The sequence below is a fragment of the Melanerpes formicivorus genome, unplaced genomic scaffold, assembly GCF_026170545.1.
Source record: "Melanerpes formicivorus ecotype bairdi unplaced genomic scaffold, bMelFor1.0.p_v2 SCAF_10, whole genome shotgun sequence".
NCBI classification, from domain to species: Eukaryota; Metazoa; Chordata; class Aves; order Piciformes; family Picidae; genus Melanerpes; species Melanerpes formicivorus.
Genome location: NW_027142362.1, coordinates 11,339,152 through 11,361,617, shown reverse-complemented (window position 1 = coordinate 11,361,617; position 22,466 = coordinate 11,339,152). Strand labels below are relative to the sequence as shown.

Here is a 22,466-nt window from a genome sequence, read left to right as displayed (position 1 = left end):
CGCACCCTGGCCGCCTCCGCTACCTTCGTCCGCTGCCGAAGCGGGGCGACAAGTTGCCCTGCCCCGCCAGCGCGCTGGCGCCGGCTGGCCTCAGCGCCCGGCCTAGCGCAGCCCCGTCTAAGTGCCTAGCTCGGCACTTACATCTGACGGACCCGCACAGGTCCCAGTGTCCCGCCCCAGGCCCTGCCTTGTGCCTCCCCGGGCTCCCTGTCGCAGGACCCGCGCCCTGTCTCTGTCCCACCTGTAGCCCTGAGCTTCCTGTTAACTCCATGCACAACACCCAGGTAAGCTCGGACCTAATCTCTGTCAGGCCTGTTACATGGGACGCAGCCTAGGTCAACCCAGCCACCACCCTACACCAATCCTCTCACCCCTGCCAGGCTCCCTATACCGCCCAACCATGCCAGCTCCCGATCAGATCGGTAAAGACAGATCAGTTCATCCGTGCATGCATTTTTTAAAAGGTCCCTATGAAAGGGAGATGAAGTGAAAGATGGTGGTGTTGATTATAAGGGCTGCATGTCACAGATCAGCAGTTACATAACTAACTACACAGGTGAATGCCAGACACACATTACAAAAGGGTTCTGAACAGTTTTAAGTCTAATTGTTAATATGTATTTGCATTACTTCACATGTGGTCATTTTACAGTTACAGAATGAGAAGAAAATTAAGATAATGTTTAAATATAGATTGCAGAGTGCAGAACTGCTTGTCTTCTCCCTAGAAACGCCACATTTTCTGCACAGCCCTACAATCCTCCCTCACAAAAATCTCATAAACTCTTTCCTATAAGACCCAATCTGATAGGGAAAATAAAACATTATTATCACACATCATCAAAGAATCTGGCTGAACCTCTTCAAGGTTGTATTTCAGTGGTTCCCCTAATAGCTCTCTTCATTTATGGTTCCTGATCTTTGTTACCATCTCTGCTAAATATTGTTTGTTAGGGTTTGCCTGTGTCTTTAATGCATCGCCTCTCCTCTTTCTTTTCTTGTCTTGAGCTCCAAAATTCGGTCCTTTATTTAAACCATTATTATCTAGGGTTTTGCTAGGCTAATTCCTTTATGAGAAGGATTACTTCTATGTATAGTGTTTATGATTTAGAACACTTGAAGGCTCTGAAGCTATGATTCTGTAGTCACTTAAAGACAACTTAGCCACAGGCTATCACTGAAACATAAGAAATCTCTAACCTCTTTAAATCCTCCTCCAAATAAGGACAGTATATACAGTTACCACACCTGCCTTTCTGAAGTATTAGTCTTGCAAGCCAAAATATTGGGAAATAGCATATTCAAAAAACCTTCCAGAGAGTAAGTATTCACATGTATCCTCATTTCTGGCAAAACAAAGTCTGAAGATGAAGCAGGATCTGCTTTAGGTCCCATCTAGCACTAAGAATGTCAAGCTTTGTCTTACTCTCTATATGGCATACAGGAAACTCACAGACAGCTGTAGTAACACACATCTATTGCCACGCTACATCTTAGCATCCTTCATTCTGATATCCATCTCATCCTTGTATTTTTTTTCCTGAATAGTATGTTTCAACACTACACTTCAATCGTGTGCCTTTCCCTTTAGAATGCATTTACCCCAGATAAGTTCAACTCCTGTCTTCTATGTCTGTAGTAACATTTACATGCTTGTTAATTTTCACTGTCTTCTGTTTACCAGGTTTAACTCCATGTTCTGTGCCTACATGGTCAGAATACCCTCTAGGAATTGAGAAGGGGTTGTCTCAGTTAATTAAGTATTTTACATATATATATATACACTGAGTATGTGTGGGTGTATATACATCCAAAAAAGACTCCTACTCCTCATGTACTTGATGACTCTTTTGCATATGGTTACATGTTAGGCTGTGGATTGCCAACAGGAAAGGTTGACTTTTGGGTCCCAACATCAGATCAAAAGCATAGTGGTCAGGAGTATCCTGTGGCCAATGGTATCCTAAGATGCATCATTAAGAGTATGGCCAGCAGGTTGAGGGAGGTTCTCCTCCTCCTTTACTCTGCCCTGGTGAGACTTCATCTGGAGTACTGTGTCCAGTTCTGGGCTCCCCAGTTCAAGGACAGGGAACTGCTTGAGAGTGTCCAGCAAAGGGCTACAAGATCATTAAGGGCCAGACCATTTGTCTTACAAAGCCTGAGAGACTTGTGGCTTTTTAGCCTAGAGAAGGGAAGGCTGAGGGACAATGTTATCAATGGTTATAAATACTTAAATAGTGGGTGTCAGGAGAATGGGGCCAGGCTTCTTTCAGTGCTGCCCAGTGACAGGACAACAGGTATTGGGAACAAACTTGAACACAAAAAGTTCCATCTAAACATGAGGAGGAATTTAATTACACTGAGGGTGGTAGAGCACTGTAACAAGCTGCCCAGAGAGATGGTGGAGACTCCATCTATGGAGTCATTCAAAGCCTGCCCAGATGCTGTGCTGTGAACCTGCTCTAGGTGAACCTCCTCTGGGGAGGGGAGTTGGACTAGATGATCTCCAGAGGTCACATCCAACTCCTATCATTCTGTGGTCAAATGAGACAAGCTACTGACCTGGTGTTAAAAGACAGAGGCACACTGACATACAAGCATTCTCATGCCTCTGCTAGTTCAGTTCACAACCATACTCCCACAGCCCTGATCCACCCATGTTTGCAGGAGAGAACTTTGCATGAAGCTCTGGAAAAACTGCGCAGCTGCACACTCAGGGCAAGATAATGCAGATTGCCCCATCCCACATGCTTCCACTGTACCAGACAAGCCAGGCATGACAAAAAGAAGTCTGCCTTTCAGAACATGTCTTCCCAATTCTGTCATTCCAGACTAGGCTTTTGCATCCTGATCCTGCACTAAATAACCCAGCAGCTGCCTGGAATACAGCTCTGCATGTACCCCATGTGCAGGACTCCCCACAGAATACTGAGAGCATGTGACACAAAAGCATGGAGCTTAAATCTTGCCCAGTTCTGCTGACTGTCATGACATGATGCTACGCCACAGCAACCAGCTGCTGGAATAGCAGAGGAGTTCTTATTCTTTAGAAGCAAGTTATCAATTTGCGTGCTCAGTGCCTATGATAAAACCCTCCCTTTCTTGTGACAGTACAACATGACCAAGCTCTGTACTGTCAAAAAGGTTTCTTAACTGGGAAACTGTGCACCAGGTACATTTTTTCTTGAAAGACCTGTAAGATCCAGCGAAGCCCCACAGCTACCTGGAAAAGCAGAACAAAACAACATTAGGCAAGTCAAAATTCATTTTACCTGTGGTACACCCCGTCTTTCTATCCACTTTGTAATGCTGTTTGCTTCCTCTGTATTTGTTTGCACGTGGGCTACCTAAAAAGACACTTGAAGAACCAAGTAATGTAAGCCCTGGAGAGACCACAATACCTAGCAGGAAACAAGTGAGTAGGGATAAGAGAGATTTACAGATCACAAAGCAAAGACACAAGATGTCTAGTCTGACAAATTCTGCAACGCTGGCCATGTACCAAACACTGCATTAAACCCCTAACTTTCACCATCAAAGGACTCCAGCGGTGAAAAAGCCACTACGTCTCTTATTTAAATTCCCTTCATGCTTAATTATAATCTTATCCCAGTATGATTCACTTCCAACAACTCATACCTTCCACAAAATCCAGCTCCTCCCACAACCTTCCCCTTTGATAAGAGAAAGTTCTTTTTGCTTTAAGAAATGTTACACTGTTTACTCTTGCCTTGTTCTCAAGGAAAGATTTTCCACTTTTTATGAAGGAATGCTTCTCTAAGATTAGTTTCTGGCTTCAGAAGATGACTGTATTTAGATGCAAGATTTCTCTAACAGACAAAATGTGTAGTATGTACTTACGCTAATAAAAGTATTATATTAACAGTACTGTAGAAAGATCCCATTAATGTACGTATTTAGCCTTTGCAGACTAAATATTTTCTGGCAGTTACTGAGCCATCACTACCTGTTTAACTACCTATAAGCTATCTATAACATGCTTAGCTTATAATCTACTGAAAAGAGGGTTTAAATTCAGCATTAATCAAAGTCTACCTGTTAGCATAGAACATAGTCAGCTGCATGGACCGAACCAAAGCCTTTCACAAACAAGGGAAGTACTGCCACTGACTTCAGCACTGCAAGATTGAAGCCAACAGCGCTGAACTTGAAACAGCCTCCTATCAGCAGGACTGGCACGTAGCTTTTCTGGCCCATTGATGAACAACAGATCCCTGGCCACACTCCTCAGTCTTTATTCAGACGACAAAGTTTTGTCAGTATAAAGAGGCCAGCTTTTTATCATACTAACAAATTATGCAATCACAGTATTGAGGCTCCCAAGTTACGCATAAAGATAACTATAGAAAGCAAATCAAAGTATCAAAGACCATATGTTAGGAAAAATTCTTTGTAAAGTGAGGCGATGTACTAGGAATGTATTCATCCCTATAAGAAGGCAACAGAAGGTCTTCCTATCCCTCAGACCTCATTATGACATGAACTAAACACACATTTAAAATGGACAGTTAACAGACACGTTATGTCATACTTAATACTAATTTCTTCTCAAAGAGAAATGCACAGGAAGAAAAGCACTGCCCAAAACAGGCAAAAGGACATCGAAAGGAGATTGCTACAAGCAAGCTCATTACAGAACTACACAATTTTGGAAGCAAGCAGGTTTGATAAAAGACTGCCCGGGTCAAGAGAGAAAGTAAAGGGAAACAATATAAAATAAATAAGAGACAGGTAAAACTGGCATTGACAAATAATATGAGAAAGCAATAAAGATTTCCGCTAAGGAATAGCGAGACCAAAATTCAACCTAGAAGGCTGCGGATTCGTTGCTGTCCCGGCAGATCTTGCGGACCAGCACATGCACCACAACCACCTACGTTACTCAACCCTTCTCCTACAGCAAGCCCTAAGGGCAGCGAGGGCACCCCTCACGACACAACCCAGCCGTGGTGGCTGCCTTCGGTGACTCTTCAAGCAAAGCCAGCGCGCCCGCCCTCGCACAACCCCGTTCCCCTACGTGCCCGGCGAGGATCCACCCTCACAGCGCCCGCTGCCTGCCCAGCCCTTCCCGACGGCCCCTGCGCGCCTCCCAGCAGCCCGCGCGGCGCGGGCCGCGCGACAGGATGATTCACGAGCTGCTGCTGGCGCTGAGCGGCTACCCGGGAGCGGTCTTCACCTGGAGCAAGCGTGCTGGCCTGCAGGTACGGACCGGACCCACTGCCCCCGCCCCGGCGTTCTACAGCCTCCACGCCCGGGCCCCGTCCAGTCACCGCCGGAGTTGCCCGGCCCGGCCTGCGCCGCCCTCACCGCTGTTTATTCCCTTAGGTGTCTCAGGAACTACCATTCCTGCACCCTAGCGAGACCAGCGTCCTGAACCGCCTCTGCCGCCTCGGCACCGACTACATCCGCTTCACCGAATTTGTGGAGCAGTACACGGGACATGTCCAGCAGCAGGTCAGGGCCGCCGCCCCGCCCCGCGGTACTGCCCGGGCAGCGGAGGCATGACTGCCGGGCAGCGCGTACCCGCGCTAGGACAGACAAATGCGCGCTCCCGAGCAGGGCGCCAGGAAGCTCAGTGCGATGCAAGTAAAGAAGGATGCAGAAGGATGGGCCAGATGTAAAATCTTGTTCCTGTGGAGCATACTGTAATAATTCCCGGTCGCTGCAGGCTGGGCAGGTGTTGTGAACTGTACAGGGTGCTCATTCCTGTATTGCTGTGAGTCCCCATGGCTTGTGAAGAGCTTCAAGACCCTACAGGCATGCACAAGTGCAAAGAAACACTGATGTTACCAATGTTTCTAACATTTGCATATGTTCACAATAGAGCTAAATATAAAGCTGCTCAAGTAACTGTCTTGTTAAATTGTTTTTCCCTCCTCTTTTTCACTCCTGGCCACATCGTGGTAGGCTAAGGTGCATGTCAGTGTGTTTGGAGCATTGGCTGCTGGTTTAACACTGCAGAGAAACTCCATTCTTCTTTAGACTGGGGAAGTGATGTAGATTTTATTGTTTGGTTTCAGGACCACCATCCATCTCAGCAAAACCAGAGTGGATTACATGGCATTTATTTGCGAGCCTTCTGCACAGGTCTTGATTCGGTGCTGCAGCCGTATCGACAGGCACTACTTGACCTAGAACAAGAGGTAAAAGAGAGGTTTCTGAATGAGAGGCTGTCCTACTGCTTGCCAGTTGTGGAAAGCTGTCATTTCTGAAATTAACATGCTAAGTAATAGTAGCTAAAGAGGAATTTTCCTTTCCACATCAGGGTTGTCTTCCAAATTACTCCTGTGAGGTACATTGTAAATGACTCTTCATTGTAATGTATTAAGTCCCCTCTACCTTCAGCTCAGTAGTGCCCCATCTGCCTCAGAGCCCAGTGCTGCTTTAGACAGTTGTGACTTCTGTTTCAGTTGTAAAGGTTTTGAGTAATCTGCTAGATTAGCACCGGTCGTATCTTGGGTACTGTCACCACCCAGTGGTTGTTATAGCCTAAAATGGGACACAGCCCAAAAATATGGGGGGGAAGAAGGCTGTAGGAGCTAGAGGTTGGTAATAGAGAGCCAAACATGTTTTTTCACTTATCCATACCTTATTTTAATTTTCATTAATTGCTTTGTTGTTCTTACAGTTTCTGGCTGACCCACATCTTTCAATCTCACATGTTAATTATTCTTTGGACCAGGTATGTCATGTTAATAAGCAGGTAGTGCTCTTTGGTTACGTTTATCACTCCTTGAGTCTAGTAAGAATGTGGGTGGGATAAATCAGGCTTAGTCTGTCATGTAATTTCTTAGCAGTGCCTCTACATTTTGTAGTCCCTTAATCATGCTCAGAGGATTGCTTGTACTTTGATACAAAGCTTAGATCTTCCACCTTGTCCCTCACAACCTATGTTTAGGCTGAACTGCAACTGGAGTATAGGAACATCGTGCATCTTGGCCCAGAGGAGGGAGGGCATACTTCACAGAGATTTTCATGTCATGTCTTTCATTTGTGGATAAAGAAAGATGACAGTGCCATTAAATCACTGTAATTGGCTGCTGTCCACACATACTCAAGTATAGTTTTTTTCTCTCTCCCTGGCATAGCAACCTAATTCAATATTATACTTCTTATTCTGCAGTTTCATTTACTCTTCCCCTCTGTGATGGTCATGGTGGAACAGATCAAGACTCAGAAGGTGCAGTAAAATTGTAGCTAATTTCCCTTAAGAAGTTTCCTCTTTAGCTGATGAAGTTCTTCCTGCCCCCATCCGAGACCATTAATACTAGGAATGTGTTTTCAGTAGTGGGTGCCCTGTTCCTCATGCAGCTGTAAGTCCTGAATAACTGTTTTGCAAATCTGTTTACACTGGTTTTGATTTTCTCATTTACAGTGCAGTCTTTGATTTTTTTGCACTTTATAATCACAATGCACTTCATAGTAAGAGGTGCCACTGGTTGGATTTTCTTCTTTACTGAGCCTGTTTTTTCCCACTGTCAACTAAAGAAAAAAAAAAAGGCAGAAGCTAATGTTTTGAGAATCCATAGATGCTTATTTTTTGCTACAGGAAGTTTTTGAGAGCAGCTTGCTGTAGTGCCACACCTAGGAGGCCTTTTTCTTCACTACATGGAGTGTTCCATTTTTCCTTCTGTAAAACATCTGCAACTTGTTAAGGCATTTTCTTGTTAGGTGAAAGCATAGTGTTTAAATGGCTGAAAACATCAGTACAGATCCAAATAACAGACCTAGTCAAACCATGGTTTCTTTCTGCAGATTCATGGATGTCAGATCCTGGAAACAGTCCACAAACATAGCTGTGGGGGGTTGCCTCCTGTTCGCAGTGCTCTTGAAAAGTATGTAAATACAGCTAGTATTTAATTCTTCTGGAATTAGTGCCAAAGTTTTTATCTTACTTGTGAAGCAATAGAAGTAGCATGCAGGGAAAAGAGTCACAGTTCCCACTACTTATGTAAAGCAGGCTCATGGCAGGAATTTTCCATACTTTGGACTTAGTGCTGTGAAAAGTTCAGGCCCTAAGTTTTTTCTTCCTTTGATGTTTATGTGAGCTATTTTGCACACAATAGACCTATTACTGAGTTATTATTTTTTTGATCCTTCAAAAGGATAAATGTGACTGAGTCCTCCTAGGTTTGTATGTCCATGGGGAGAAAGCCAGGCTTCTTAAAAGATAATTTATATTCACACTTACAAGTAGAACCAGCAGGATGGGGAAGCCACTGCAAATTTACTTAAATTTCTGGTACAATAGCAGGTGTTGTGGAAGGCACATATCCAGAGGATATGTTAGTTTAGGTTTGCAAGAGATTGGGCCACCTTTCTCTGTTTAAAAAACAAACAACAAAAGCAAATCCACAAAACAACAAACAAAACCCCAAACCATTCACATTATCCATTTAGCACTTGCCTTATTGCCTGCCTCGCTAACTGAGCTTTGCAGAACTGTGTACAATGAGTTTATGAGGTCTTGATTCCTGCGTGCGAAGGCCCCACTGTCTGTTGCTCTTGACCTCAGGATTCTGGCTGTGTGTCATGGAGTCATGTATAAGCAGCTCTCTGCCTGGATGCTGCATGGATTGCTGCTAGACCAACATGAAGAATTCTTTATCAAGCAAGGCCCCTCTTCTGGGAATGTCCCTAGCCAACCTGAAGAAGATGACGATGACCTAGGAATTGGGGGACTCACAGGAAAACAGCTACGAGAACTGCAGGACCTGGTAAGACTGTGTGTCATAGCTTGGCCTCCCTTAGTCTCTAGGGATTGATTGTCTTATGCTTCAGTGTGAACTATGCTAGGCTGGGCACATATTGAGAGCTGACAGGTGGAAAATTAACAGAATATTGTAACAGGATGCAGCTAGGCATAAAGGACAGGGACAGGAGGATAGTTTTGGGTCTGAAAGCCCTCTGGGTGCAATTTGAATATATGCTGTTGCCAAGTGATTGGAACTGCTGTCCTCACCCTGCTCTTGACTGACTCTTATGATTCCTTATGGTCAACACAGTGGTCTGCTCAGCACAGGCATTGGTGGTGCTGTAAGCAAATGTAAGAGACCATGGTGCAGGGAGCTTGGTTGTTGACTTGATTTGCACCTTTTCTATTGGCTACTGGGTCAGGTGCCTTTTTTTGCACAACCATTTGTTGTGCAATGTTACCTAACAGGGCAATACTACTGATACTACTAGGGAAAAATGTGCTGTGGGAGAGTCCAGAGGCTGCTAAGAACATGCCCATGGTGCTAAGTTAAGCAAGGGACCAACCTGCCGTTGTAGGTCCCTGCCATTGTACTGGTGAACAGTAACTCCTTGTGTAAATGGCATACCATTAGAGTGCCCTTGTGCAAAGCAGACTTCTTAGTGGAGTAATCTTCCACACTTAGTGCATCTGAAGAGCACCTGCATAAGGGGACAGTGAGGAACAGATGTAGCTCTGGAAATTTGCACTCTAGTTTACTGTGAGAAGACATCCCGTGGTGTTACTGTGCTGCATGCAGGTTGGCTGTAAACACACAGAGGATTCAAGCCTGGAACACTGTTGCATACTAAGTAAGTGCCCTGTACAGTCTTTGCTGATGACAGGCTATGCACAGGGAAATCTATCATTTCACTATATATGGATATATGAAGAATGTGAAAATTGATAAGTCTTGTAGATGCATGGTGGAAAATGTGGACGTTAAATAGATGATACTGAGAAAGCCCTAATTAACTTTCTTCTTCAGTGCTGGTGAATAACAGTGTTGGCAGTTCTGCAATTAGAGAGTAAAACATGAAATCCTGATGGTTGATGGGGTAGACTGATAAAATACTTGAGCATTGCCTCACCTAAAAGTGCCAGAAGAATCTTACAAGAGTTGCCAAGCTGTTAATATCAGTGTACAAACTCATACTGAACTCTCCTTTTGAGGACTTCTGTGGCTTTTGTTTTGTTTTGTGGGTTGTTTTTTTTTGTTGTTTTTGACTGATGAACCTAATTCTCCAGTAACAAGAAAGCCAAATGAAATAATCAGTCATGCTTCTCCAAAGGAGTATCTTGCCTCTGTACTTAGAGTTCTTTATTAATACATTCAGGAAGAACTTCATAACTTACTGTATTGTTTTAAACCCCTTTCAAAGCCTAATTTATGCTAGCAAGCTTTCAGATCTTTAACCCATTTGCTCTCTAGTGGAGGTGTTCATATTTGCCCTATGCCAGAAGTCTTCTACCAGTGTTAAAACACACAGGAATGGGTGTTGGGGAGAGCTACTTTTCATCAGCTAATTAACATTGTTATGCCTGCAGAGAAACTTAATATAATGAATGCAGTTGCAACAAAAATTCTTTTTGCTGGTGTAACATTATCCTTTGGGAGAGCCAATTTGCTGCTATTCCACAAAGGTTTAGCTTCTCCTTTTCCCACATCTGCTCCCCCCTCTTATGAAAACAATGTGTCTTGTGAGATCTGCTAGCATACCAGAAGTATAAAGAAGTTTGCAGGCTTAATTAAATGATACAAATCAGATTTACTACCTTTCGCCTTACTGTCAGCATGCTTGGATTTCCCCTCACATTCCCTTTATATGCCTTTTCTGTCTGGTTTTGTGACTACTTTTTTTTCCCCTCCTTGGTTTCTTTTCCCTGGGGTCTCTGACAGCGCCTGATTGAGGAGGAGAACATGTTGGCTCCATCTCTCAAACAGTTTTCTCTGCGAGTGGAAATGCTGCCCTCATACATCCCTGTGCGGGTTGCTGAGAAAATTCTCTTTGTGGGAGAATCCGTACAGATGTTTGAGAATCAAAATGTTAACCTAACCAGAAAAGGTAAGGACCATGTTTCTTGTAGCCTTTGCCCAGTTATGAGTGGCCAACAAGTATCTGCCAAAGTGCTATATGAATGAATTCCTCAAGTCACTGACTACTGGCTGACATCCCTGAGAACACACAGATGGTTGTGCCAGGACAGAGCAGTGGTCCCAGTGTTCTGCTTCCGACTGATTCCAAGGAGAGTTAGCAATGTAAGACTAAAATGAGCACGTGAAAGCACTTGCCAAACATGGCCTCCAACAAGAAGTCACTGTGTTTTGCTGTGGATAAATAAAGTGACTGTAAATGTCCTGGGTTTTTTCTCAGTTTGCACCCTGAAGAGTGCAGGCAGACACAAGGGCATTTCTTGCGCTTATTGTGCGTCTCAGAATGGTGTCATAGGATTAAAATCCATTCACAAACAGAAGAGACTCATTGTAAGGAAGTCTCAAAGGTCCCTGTAGAAGACAAATTACCAAGATGGAGCCTTTAAAACAGCAAGAGGGAGACAATCCAGCTGATGGTTTAAAAAATATATTCCCACAGCAACTGGGGAGGTCTTCTGTTGGAGGCTCTATTTTGAGCTTATCTATGCAGAAGCACTCAGATGATTGGAGCAACATTGTAGAGAACAAAGGACCAACTAAGTGGGACTGTTTTCTTGCCTTAGCAGAAGCAAAGTGAAGATACATTGGTCTTCTGGCTTAGTTGGTTCAAAAAAATAACAACAATCCCCATGTTCAAGCAGTAGGATAGATTTGAAAGGGGCAGAGGTAGATGGAGAAACAGACCATCTGGTTAATGTGTCAGAAAATGTGTGGGTTCACAGATCCAGCTCCATCATAGGAAAAGGACTGTTGGTGTCAGTCCTTTACAAGGAAAACATGTTGGGTTTTTCCTGATAGCACAGCACTGTCCTGGTAGCACAGCTATTGTCAAGTGCCCATGCTGTAACTGTAATTGCATTGGTAATCTTGTACCTTGGTACTTGTGCTTTGAGGCCTCCTCAACTTCACATTCCTCGCCAAGACTTGAAATGATGCTTGCCTGGACAGCCTTTATGCCCCTCTGTGATGGAAAGGGTCTGCACTTCTCCAAATAGTATTCCTTTAATTGTTCAAAACACTTTTCTCATTTCTGCACAGGCTCCATCTTAAAAAACCAGGAGGACACTTTTGCAGCAGAGCTACATCGACTCAAGCAGCAACCGCGCTTTAGTTTAGTGGACTTTGAGTCCGTGGTTGACTGGATACGGAGCACTGTTGCTGAGGTAAGGATCTTAGGAAGGATAACTGCTGTGCAGCCCAAGGAGAGCTCTTCAGCTTTGGGAACAAGTGGGAGAAGATAGAATCAGTGACTGAAGAAGTGTAGCTGTCATGTTCTTACGGGGCTCAGAGCTTCATGTTACCCCAGTTCTCCTGACAGAAGGACATTAACAGATACTGTGCATGGAAGAAAGAGAACTTTTAGGTTATTTTCTCTAAGTTCACTTGAAACAATTTTAGAGCTTCTTATCATGCTTTCAGCATAACTAATGGCAAATTCTTTGCTTTGGCAGTTTTTAATCTTTTAATCTGGGGCAGGGAGTGCAACCTGAGAAGATGAGGAGGTTAGAGAACTGACAACAAAGCTGGGGTGGAAGTAGTTTCTTAAGGGTTTGCTTATTTTTGTATCAAGGGTCTTCACGTTTCTTAGAGTTTCTTGGTGGTATACATCAAGAGTGTTCTAACTGGTAGCATGGGCTGCCTACACACAGAGTTCTTAGGGTGTTGTCTTGTGCTTTATATAGCATTGTACATGGGTGCTTTTCTGTGTGCATCACAAGTATTTTAGCACAGCTCCTGATCTCACTGAACGGGTTTAGATAGATCTGAGCAGGTTTCTTTTGTTTTTTTTGTTTCTCATTAGCATCTTTGGAAGCTGATGGTGGAGGAATCAGATTTACTAGGACAGCTGAAGGTAATGTACCTGATAGCTTGTTTTCGCTGAAGCAGCTTAATTTTTTTACATTTCGTTTCATTTTAGTGGCTTTTCCCCATTACATACTTTAATGTCTTAGATTCTTCACATTCTTCTTTAAGGTAAAACTGGTTTAATTTTCCAGGCCTCCAGAATGAGAATTGGGTCAGAGACAGAGTTAGAGGAGTACATGTTTGTGGGTTTGTGGTTTGCACCTTGAAGCAAAGGCAGCATAGCCCTTTTGGGCGCTAGGTGAAATCCAGAGCTTTCCAGAAGTTGTCCAAGTAGTAATGAAAATGAATGCTTGAAATTTCTCCTCATTTTTTGGTAATGCTTATATCCAAAAAAATTATGTCCACAGATTATAAAAGACTTCTACCTATTGGGAAGAGGTGAGCTGTTTCAAGCCTTCATTGACACTGCACAGCACATGCTAAAAACACCACCCACAGCTGTAACTGAACATGGTGAGTGTTGCTTATTAATTTACTGATCTGTCCTTGCTGGGGTATATAGAGCAGGAAGATGGTTAGCCACATCCAGTAGAGAAGAGCTCTGTTTTATCCTTTAGATGTTGTTGGTTTTGAACAAACAGCACTTCTGAATTACATTTGTCTCACAGAGTGGGTGAAAATAATGTCTCAGGAACTTTGTGATGGCAGGTTTCTCTCCATATTTGAAAACAGTGGAAATAGCACATCAGTTTTGTCTTTCATGGCCAAGCATAAATAATGAATAGATGCAAAATTAGCACTAGCTGCATCATCTTCTGTTGCTATCTGTGCTCTCTTGTCAGATGTCAACGTTGCCTTCCAGCAGTCTGCTCATAAAGTGCTGTTAGATGATGACAACCTTCTTCCTCTGCTTCACTTAACCATTGAGTATCATGGCAAGGAGCATAAAGGTATCTACTTGTATTTTTAGTATTGAGTTAAGAGGGGAGATAGTGACCTTGTTTCCAAGTGTTATTACACACCCTTCTCTGAAGTTAAAGAAATACTAACTGTTCCCTTTGCAGCTCTATGTGATGGCCTAGCCTGCTTAGGTTTTCTTCTTGTGTTCTTTCTCCTTTTCTTCCTTGTCATGGTTGTCTTGACTGAGAAGATTATTTAATTCAGCACCTCAATTGTTTTCAGATGCTTCTCAGACTCGTGAAGGACCTTCCCGGGAGTTGTCTCCACGTGAAGCCCCCACATCTGGATGGGCAGCTCTGGGCCTTTCTTACAAAGTTCAGTGGCCACTCCACATTCTCTTTACTCCTGCTGTTCTGGAGAAGTAAGTATTAGGTGTAGTCTTCATATATTCATCTGCAGGTTCCCTGATCTCAGGTGGCCACTAACATGCTGTGGGGTTTTCCCTGTCTGTGGAGAGAAAGGTAAAATGTTGATGTTGCTCCTTGAACCTTAAAATGTCTCTTTCCACTTATTTACATTGAGGGTATTTGTTGCAATGACAGTAAGACCTGCGAGATGCTGGCAGATCTGCACTGCTACATGAACAGTGCTACTTAGCAAAACTGTCAGTTCTGCCCTCCTTAGGGTGAAATAAACTTAGCATTTTTTAGGTCAGTAAACAATGCAAGCAGAAATCTTTACTCTGAGGTGAGCCATCACCTGACCTACCCTGCCTGTTGACAGGCAGCCACCTCCTGTTTCTCTTCCAGGCTTGCATTGTTAGGTTCTCCAACACCTGCACCCAAGGAAGATTTTAGTCTTGACCACCTTGGTATTTTTTGACTGTAGGTACAATGTTGTGTTCAAATACCTGCTGAGTGTACGACGAGTCCAGGCCGAGCTGCAGCACTGCTGGGCTCTCCAGATGCAGCGCAAGCACCTCAAATCTAACAGAACTGATGCCATCAAGTGGCGTCTGAGGGACCACATGGCTTTCCTCGTGGACAACCTTCAGTACTATCTGCAGGTCAGGATTCTTTCTGCCTTAAGGAAATCACAATTTCTTGTGGAACAAGTCTAGAACCTTCTCTGACTCCCCAGACTTAGTGCTACAAGTTTCTGGACGTGTGAATCAGGGAGGAGGTTTGGCTCTCTAGTGCTACTAAACATTTGTGAGAAGCCAGTCACCTCTGAAGATGATCATTAAGATGCCATCCTGGCTTCTTCCCTTGCCCTTTTAAGTGAACTCCAGTTTGAATTAAGTGGCAAGTTGTTGGGGTTTGTTTGTTTGTTGTCAGTTGTTTGGGTTTTTTTAAGAATTAAAAGAAGTCATATTCTGACCATTGGAAGTAAAAAAGAGACATTTCAAATGTAAACACCAGTTACTTGTAGCATGATTTTGTGAGGATTACACATCAGCTGATAACAGCTGGACTGAGGGAGCTTGGCCTTCTGGATTCTCCAGGTGAGCTGGCTGAGCTTTGCGCTGCATCCTTTGCCTGGAAACTCCAGTGTAAAATTCAGAGATTACTACAAGGAAGTACCTTTGTTTACATGCTGTGTACTTTTTCAATAGTTAAAGGAAGTGACCATTTCCCTTTCTACTTAATAATGCTTAGGCATCAAAAGTAGTCATTCCCATTCCCCCCGCATTGTGTGCTACTGTGTGCTACAGTTCCCTGTTCAGGAGGTGTAGCCTCTGAGGTAAGGGTAGCCATAGGAAAGTAATTTCTTACACAGAAGTACTGTCTGGTCTGAAGTACTCTCGTTGCCAAGATACTAATGAATCTTCTGTGTATCCACCAGGTGGATGTACTGGAGTCTCAGTTCTCACAGCTTCTGCAGCAGATCAATTCCACACGAGACTTTGAGAGCATACGACTGGCTCATGATCATTTCTTAAGTAATCTGCTGGCTCAGTCTTTCATCCTCCTAAAACCTGTAAGTCAGTCTTGTTTTCACCTTTCTCTGCCCTAAGAAACACACCTTTTTGAACAAAAATGACAAACCATCTCTTTTAAAACACATCAGTGATAATCTCCTGCAGTGCAGATAGCAGTAGGAGTAAAGCAGGTATAAACTAGAACAGATATGTGATTTAAGATCACTTAATTTATAATTGGTTAGCATGGGTGCTCCATTCCTGGCAATTGTAAATAAAGATTATTCCAGTGTTCAGTTAACCTCAGGCCGTGATTTAGTCCCAGCTGGCAGCAGAGATCCATGGAGCTGCTGGCTCACTGCTCCTGGACACACACACACACACACACACACACACACACACACCCTTGGAGAAATGGGGAGGAGAATTGGGAGGAAAAGGCAAAACTCTGTTGGTGAGGTGAGGACAGTTTAGAAGAGCAACACAAAGAGAGAATAAATACTAATAACAATAATAATAGTTGGTATATAGCAATAGGGGGACCTACAGGAAGGACTGTTTAGAAGGGCTTGTAGCTATAGGACAAGGGGCACTGATTTGAAATGAGCAGGGTAGATATAGGTTGGATATTGGAAGAAGCTCTTCACAGTAAGGGTGTTGAGACACTGGAACAGGTTGTCCAGAGATGTGGTTGAGGCCCCATTCCTGAAGACAGTCAAGATCAGACTTGATGTAGCCCTGGGTGATTTGGTAGGGGCTGAATTAACAAGGTGGGAATTACAAAAAGAGTTATTTTTCCTGAAAACCCCACCCCAACATTAGGTCTAAAACTTACTGAATCATTTACAGGTTCTATTCGGTTGCAAATTCTGCCAGGATGCTTATGGGCAACTTCAGTACAACTTAGAGAATTCAGAAAATGGGAAAGGCTAACCCACAAAATATCTTCATCCCACTTATAATCAGAGGCAAGCCAGGAACCTTGGGAAAGCCAATGAGAACGCCAGGTTGTACTCATGAGGACAGAGCAGGAATTTGGCATTGGTCCCTAAGTATCTCCTTGGTGGCAGGCTCCAGGAACTGCAGGTTTTATAATCCAATTTGTGGATAATGCAGCACAATCCAAAGGAAAAGGACCCACCAGCATCAAAGTGTTTGTAGACGTGGCTGCTATGAGGCAAAACTCGTGAGCAGCAGCACTGCAAGAAAGCCACAGGTTTCATGGCAGGCAGGGAGCAGGACCTCAGCAGGCAGGGTCTGGGGAGAAGCCAGGTCTGAGTGGAGTGAGCAAGATGAAGGCCAGAGCGAGAGCAGGAATGAGAGGGAAAGCAGGAGCAAGATGATGGTGAGAACCCAGATCACTTTCTGGTCACTCTCTTTAAGGCATTTCTAGACAATGTGTCCAAAGCCAATGTATAATGGGCACAAAGCACCCCACTTCATCATAGCTCCCAAAGCCAGCAGGCTTCCCCCACAGGGAAGGAACTTTGGCCCTGGCAGGAAGAATGGCACTAATTACCTGTCCCCAGGCAAAGGGGAAGGCAATTTCACATCTTGGAAGGCAATTTCGTGAATGTCTTTCCCCATTCAAACCTCTGCTGATGGAGATGGAGAAAGGGGGTTTGGAGCACACTGTAACACTGGGCAGTCTGATCTAGTTGGAGGTGTTCCTCCTGACTGCAGAGGGGTTGGACAAGATGACCTTTGAGGGCCCCTTCCAATGCAGTCTGTGAATCTGTGATACAAAATGCAGCGATCACCATGCCTGAGAGCTGGCTCTGCCCCACAAAGCAGCTTGCCCCAACCACCCTCTGCTGTCCCACCAGCCCTCCCCTTGAACAGTGTGCACAATGTCATGGTGTTAAATACCCCATTGGCTGAGTCAGTTGGCTGCCTTGGCTGTGGCCCTCTTCCACCTTCTTGTGAAAATTAACCCTCTCCTAGCCAGACCCAGGATACCTTGTTAACTAACTTACATTTTGTCATAATGTTTTTCTCGCAGGCAATTTTATTAAAGTACTAATTAGCATAGTGCTGGGAACAGTATTCCTGAGGGACTCAAGCTGAAATGCAGAATTGGCTTAGGAAACACTCCCTTTAGGGGATAGAAATGCTTGAGATGTTCCTGGGGGGACTTAAGATCTTTTTTAATCATCGTTTTAGTCAGAAATATGTTTAGTGTTGCCAGGATTTTTATTAAAGGCATGGCCTCACAAAAAGCTTCCCAGAGAAGGCTGGTATCAATTAAAGAGTGATCCCACAGATCTTGTTTGTTTCATGAATTTTGCTCAGTTTGTGAGGCTAAAGCACCAGGGTGGCAGAACACAAAAGTTCCAGAGTGGACAGTTGAAGTGTCCTAGCAGTTACTTCTGAGAGGCATTTGGGTTTTCCTAGCATGCTTGAATGCAGGTTACCCTGACCCACTGATAGAAAGGAACTTCCAGGTTTTGTGAACAGTGAAACTGAAGCCTCAAACCAAATCTCTCGCTGTTCTTTAGTTTTCCCTCTCAATCCTGCAGCTGCAGTGATGGCTTGCTCATTGGACAGGACTACCTATTTAATCCTTTTTCTGTAGAGAACCTTAAAAGCATGCTAGAGGTGCTTTAACATTTTCCTTGCTGATTAAATGCATGGCATCAGCAACACCTTGATTATGAATGCTGCAACTTCTCAGGTGCTAAGAACAGCTTTCTCTTGAACTCTGAACTACAATTTTGCACTTTTTATCCCATGCAGGTTTTCCACTGCTTAAATGAAATTCTGGATCTTTGTCATAGTTTTTGTTCTCTGGTCAGTCAGAATCTGGGCCCATTAGATGAACGAGGGGCTGCACAGCTCAGTATTTTGGTGAAGGTGAGTCTATTACTGTGGACCTCTTCTTCTCCCATGCAAACATTTGACAAAGCAAATGGCTCTGGAGGCTGTACAATAGGAGCAAGTTTAAGCTGAAACCTTCTGTATGAGTGCTTGCAATTACTGTAATTAATGTTCCTGAAGAATGTGCCCAGAAATGCAGGAATTACCCTATTCCAATAGAAAGAAGGTGGGTAGCAGTCAGTGCCTCTGGGATACCTAACACCCAGTAATTCTTACCTTATACTGGACAGCAAGCATCACTTCACTTTCGGTGCTTCTTTTCTTTAGGCTGTTAAAGAGTTGTTTAGGCAGGAACAGAGATGAGAGGCTTCCTTGCTTGGTCTCTTGAGAGTGCCCAGAACTGACTCTTTGTCATTTGTAGGGATTCAGTCGCCAGTCGTCACTTCTCTTCATGATTCTCTCCAGTGTTCACAACCATCAGATAAACTCTGACTTGGCTCAACTGCTGCTGCGCTTGGATTATAACAAATACTACACGCAGGCTGGAGGAACCTTGGGCAGGTAGGAGCATCTTCAAGGTTGCTTGTAGCATTGTCTTGAGGTACTTGAAGTACCAAGTAATGTGAGGGATCATAAGTCATTTTTATTGATTGTGTAAGCTAAAATAAGTAGAAGACAGTGTTGACAGGTACTATGGCAGGTAGCAAACCAGCATGGGTTCATTTTCTGTGTGAGTTCATTTCAGCATGAGGATGAGCTTGACTGCTAGCTCGTATTGCTAGCTCAAATGCTGATGTGAGTTGATAGTTAACACTGTACCCTTCTCTTGCAGTTTTGGTGTTTAAGCACTAAGACCTTTTCTGTGTGGCTGTGACCAACGACGTGTCAGAGCAGTGGACGCTGGTGCTCCTGGAGAGTTTGCACTCAACTGAATTTTTCCTTGTAGCTGTTTCAAAAGGAATAGACAGGAAGTGCCACTTAACATGAGGCTGCCCAATGGTTGCAGAAAGCCACTCCATCTTTTTTTTCCTGAAGTGGTAAAAACCTCCTTTCTGCAGCCCTGCATATACTTACAAATGCTTCTAGAGAGGCACTCTGTGCCTCTTCAGAAAGTGAAGCAAGAACAACTATGATGTGTTGACTCTTCAGCCTGCAGATCAGTATATGGAGGTAGTCTGTTCTTACTGACTGTGAATGAAGTCTTGCTTGCATTCAGGAGTCCCACTTGTGCAGTATAGAGTGTCTGCTCATCAAATACCTACCTTCAGCTAAGTGAAACAACTGCAAGAGCAGCTTGAGGTAAAAGGAGAGGGGGAGAAGGAATAGATTTTGAGTCTCTTCTCACACAGTGCACTGCTGTAGCATCTCTGTGTAGGTGAAGGAGCCACTAGTGATGCCATATGCTTTCACTATAAACTTTGTGTGCTAAAATCACACACAAGAGAAGTAAGAGCTTTACTCTATTCAAAGTACAAAGCTCTCTCTGCTGACTGAAAAGCATGCTAGAACTACAACTAAGGAGAACTTTAACTAGCTCCAAATGTACTGTTTTCACTCAAGAGTATTTAGAATGCCACTAGTGACTACCCTGCTGCACCAAAATAAAACCATCGTGTCATGCAATTATGTGGAATGTTGTCAATGTCTGCACCCAGGTGCCAAGGGGACTAGAGTGGCACACCACACAGCATCCTTCTTCAGCAAAAAGCAGCACCTGGCAAGCACTGCTTCCATGTTACTGAGATTTCCTAGCCTTGCTCTAATAGACAATCTTGCTCCAAATCCATTTGGGTGAATGACAGGAGGGGCCCTCCCATCCACCACTGTGGTGGTGATACTTTCCCTTCCTTCACAGTTTATTATGTGTTGAGTAGAATATTAGTGCTGTTCAGCTCAGAGAAATGTAAGCATTTTTCTTTTTCTTCTTGGGAGGAATAACTTTAGATAAAGGAGGAGGCTCAGCAGCTACCACAAGAGATCGAACATTTATTTCATCATAAAAGTCCAGCAGAGAAAACTATATACAATAATCCATGCACACTGTCCAATTACACAAACATTTAAAACGTGGTTAAAACACAGTCTGCACAACATGGAGACAGCAGGGCACAGGTTTCCTTTAGTGGGGGACATAGTCATGTTTGTATTTTGGGTGCTTGTTGTAGCCTACTCTCTCCCCAGCAATAAGGCTCTGGATCACCCACTCTTGTGAGACAACAGGCAGCTGTAAAGCTTCTGCACACTTCAAGATACCAGGTGGGCAGGAAAGGTCAGTCACCACCACGTCATAAACACCCAAAGCAAGATCTGCATGGAAGGAAAGACAGGCATATGTCAGGTGAAAAGAAAAGGGATCTCTGCAGTGGAAGATCAGTGTGTTTCACCACTATGGGTCTCTTTTGCATTCTTCACATTCCCAGCTAGGGATGTCTCTCTTTGTAGAAGTTGAGATGTGCTCTATAGAAACTCTGCACCTTGCCAGTATACAGTTCCCTCTAGTTCAGCTAGAGATTCACAGAAAACCAGTAGCTATTACAAGGCAGGACTACATGACCACAAGTTCTGACCTCAGGCTGTCAGTACTAGGGCCTACATCCAGCTGAGTGGCCTGCAGAAAGTGCAGGAGCAACTCTTGCCTGTTTCCCCCTTTCAGCATGGGCTGGAAGCTGATGGCTTGTGTCCTGAATTGCTGCAGCAGCTCTGTCTCTGGGAGGTAAGTCTTCTAGACTACATTCAAAGAGAGAGCTAGTATCTGTACTTTCCCTGCCTTTATGCTTAAGCAACCTTGTAAGGCATCCTAAATTGTTTCCAGCCATACTAGAGACCACACTAGCATAGAGTTCCAAACCACTAGGCCTGAGAAACTGGCTAATGAATACCTTTCTTGTGAGCATTTGAGTGATGTTGCTTTACAGATGCTGCTCCTCCTGTCATGAGGATTTCAGACCACAGATCCAGGAAGTTTTGCTGCTGGTCTGACACCAGGAGAACCTTCAGGTTATGGAAGGGGTTTTCTCGTGGGTGCCTACAAAATAAAGAGGACAAATGCAGACTGCTAATACCCAGTAGTCTGAGACTTTGAGGACCATTATCTATTTCTAGTCACTCAGATCGGTCTCACAATGGTTCTTTGAGTATCTGGCATACAATGACCTGCTCTCCCACCCCTCCTGAAACACCTGGCACAAATATCCTCTCTGCAGATAGTAATGTAGTGCTAGAGGGGGTGTGTGCAACAGCCCAAAGTCAAAGTTAGGCTAAGCTCCTCCTTAATCCTGAACCACCTTTGAGTATACTCAAAATGCAGAGTGGGCAGGCACAGGTCTCCTGCTCAAGAGCTCACAGAGATTTACAAATTGCTTTTGTCCACCCTCCACCTTGCCCAAGGCCTCTGACCTGACAACAGTTCTCAGAACAGCCCTACAGGATTAGATTCCATAGAATCTGCAGAGGCTGATTTCAGTACATAGCAAATGAAAAGCAAAGTGCATCAGTGTTGCTCTCCTTCATCCATTTCTGAGCAATTGCACAAGTCAGCCAAGTGTGTGGGAAGTGCTGTGTGAATTCAATCTTCCTCACAAGGAGACTGACCTCTTTCTCACTTCCCAGGAGATGGTCTTTTTTGTGTGCCTTGGCATTAAAGATCACTGCAAATCCAAGGAAAGATGGAAGTGCTGTTCCTATATGAAGAGACAGCATGGGGAGCAGTGCTAGGGCCACCTCCAGTACTTGCAGCATTCCAAAGCCCCCCCAGGCATAACACTTCTCTCCAATTAAATCCTCCGTCTGGGGACTCAGATCATGGTTGTTTGGCACTTACCATTCTAGCAGTTTTTGCTCCTGGAGGCTATAACCAGCTGGCAGAAGGTAATTCCGGTAATTCTGGAGCTGGTTGGCATGGCAGCTGTCATGGACCCAGATGTGGGACACGCAGGGGATCCCCCTGGCAAGGCACAGCAAGTATTTCCGGGTCTGGCAATGCTGGTCCGCGATTAGCAGACACTGGTAGGCTGCATTACACTTCAGAGATAAAAAGACATGTAAGCAGGAGACAGCCCCTCAGAAATCCCCACAAATTATCTTGCTGCTCAACATGTGAAAGAAGGAAACAC

At 44.2% G+C, this 22,466-nt stretch overlaps 2 protein-coding genes across 8 annotated transcripts in view; one reads left to right on the top strand and one right to left on the bottom strand.

Annotated features, from left to right (window-relative positions):
• Positions 1-5,109: 5,109 nt before the first annotated feature.
• TUBGCP4 (tubulin gamma complex component 4) overlaps positions 5,110-22,466 on the top strand; it is a 27,151-nt gene continuing 9,794 nt past the window's right edge. The window contains exons 1-18 of one of the 3 annotated variants that reach the window (XM_068143677.1): positions 5,110-5,222; positions 5,347-5,475; positions 6,042-6,164; positions 6,650-6,703; positions 7,145-7,201; positions 7,777-7,856; positions 8,537-8,738; positions 10,656-10,821; positions 11,949-12,073; positions 12,712-12,762; positions 13,124-13,229; positions 13,559-13,666; positions 13,899-14,037; positions 14,505-14,682; positions 15,462-15,596; positions 18,274-18,390; positions 18,776-18,915; positions 21,008-21,067. In XM_068143677.1, coding sequence (XP_067999778.1) covers positions 5,145-5,222; positions 5,347-5,475; positions 6,042-6,164; positions 6,650-6,703; positions 7,145-7,201; positions 7,777-7,856; positions 8,537-8,738; positions 10,656-10,821; positions 11,949-12,073; positions 12,712-12,762; positions 13,124-13,229; positions 13,559-13,666; positions 13,899-14,037; positions 14,505-14,682; positions 15,462-15,596; positions 18,274-18,390; positions 18,776-18,915; positions 21,008-21,067 — 2,048 coding nt within the window. In that variant the 5' untranslated portion in view covers positions 5,110-5,144. Of the gene's footprint in view, positions 5,223-5,346; positions 5,476-6,041; positions 6,165-6,649; positions 6,704-7,144; positions 7,202-7,776; positions 7,857-8,536; positions 8,739-10,655; positions 10,822-11,948; positions 12,074-12,711; positions 12,763-13,123; positions 13,230-13,558; positions 13,667-13,898; positions 14,038-14,504; positions 14,683-15,461; positions 15,597-18,273; positions 18,391-18,775; positions 18,916-19,186; positions 19,978-21,007; positions 21,068-22,466 lie in introns of those variants that run through there. The other 2 variants (XM_068143679.1, XM_068143678.1) reach the window with 2 other exon arrangements.
• The window catches only part of TP53BP1 (tumor protein p53 binding protein 1), a 27,638-nt gene continuing 25,492 nt past the window's right edge, over positions 20,321-22,466 (bottom strand). For all 5 annotated transcript variants that reach the window (XM_068143665.1, XM_068143666.1, XM_068143667.1 and 2 more), the window contains 3 exons: positions 22,175-22,374; positions 21,234-21,379; positions 20,321-20,661 (listed from right to left, as the gene is read on the bottom strand). In XM_068143665.1, the coding sequence (XP_067999766.1) occupies positions 20,474-20,661; positions 21,234-21,379; positions 22,175-22,374 (534 nt within the window). In that variant the 3' untranslated portion in view covers positions 20,321-20,473. The remainder of the gene's footprint in view (positions 20,662-21,233; positions 21,380-22,174; positions 22,375-22,466) is intronic.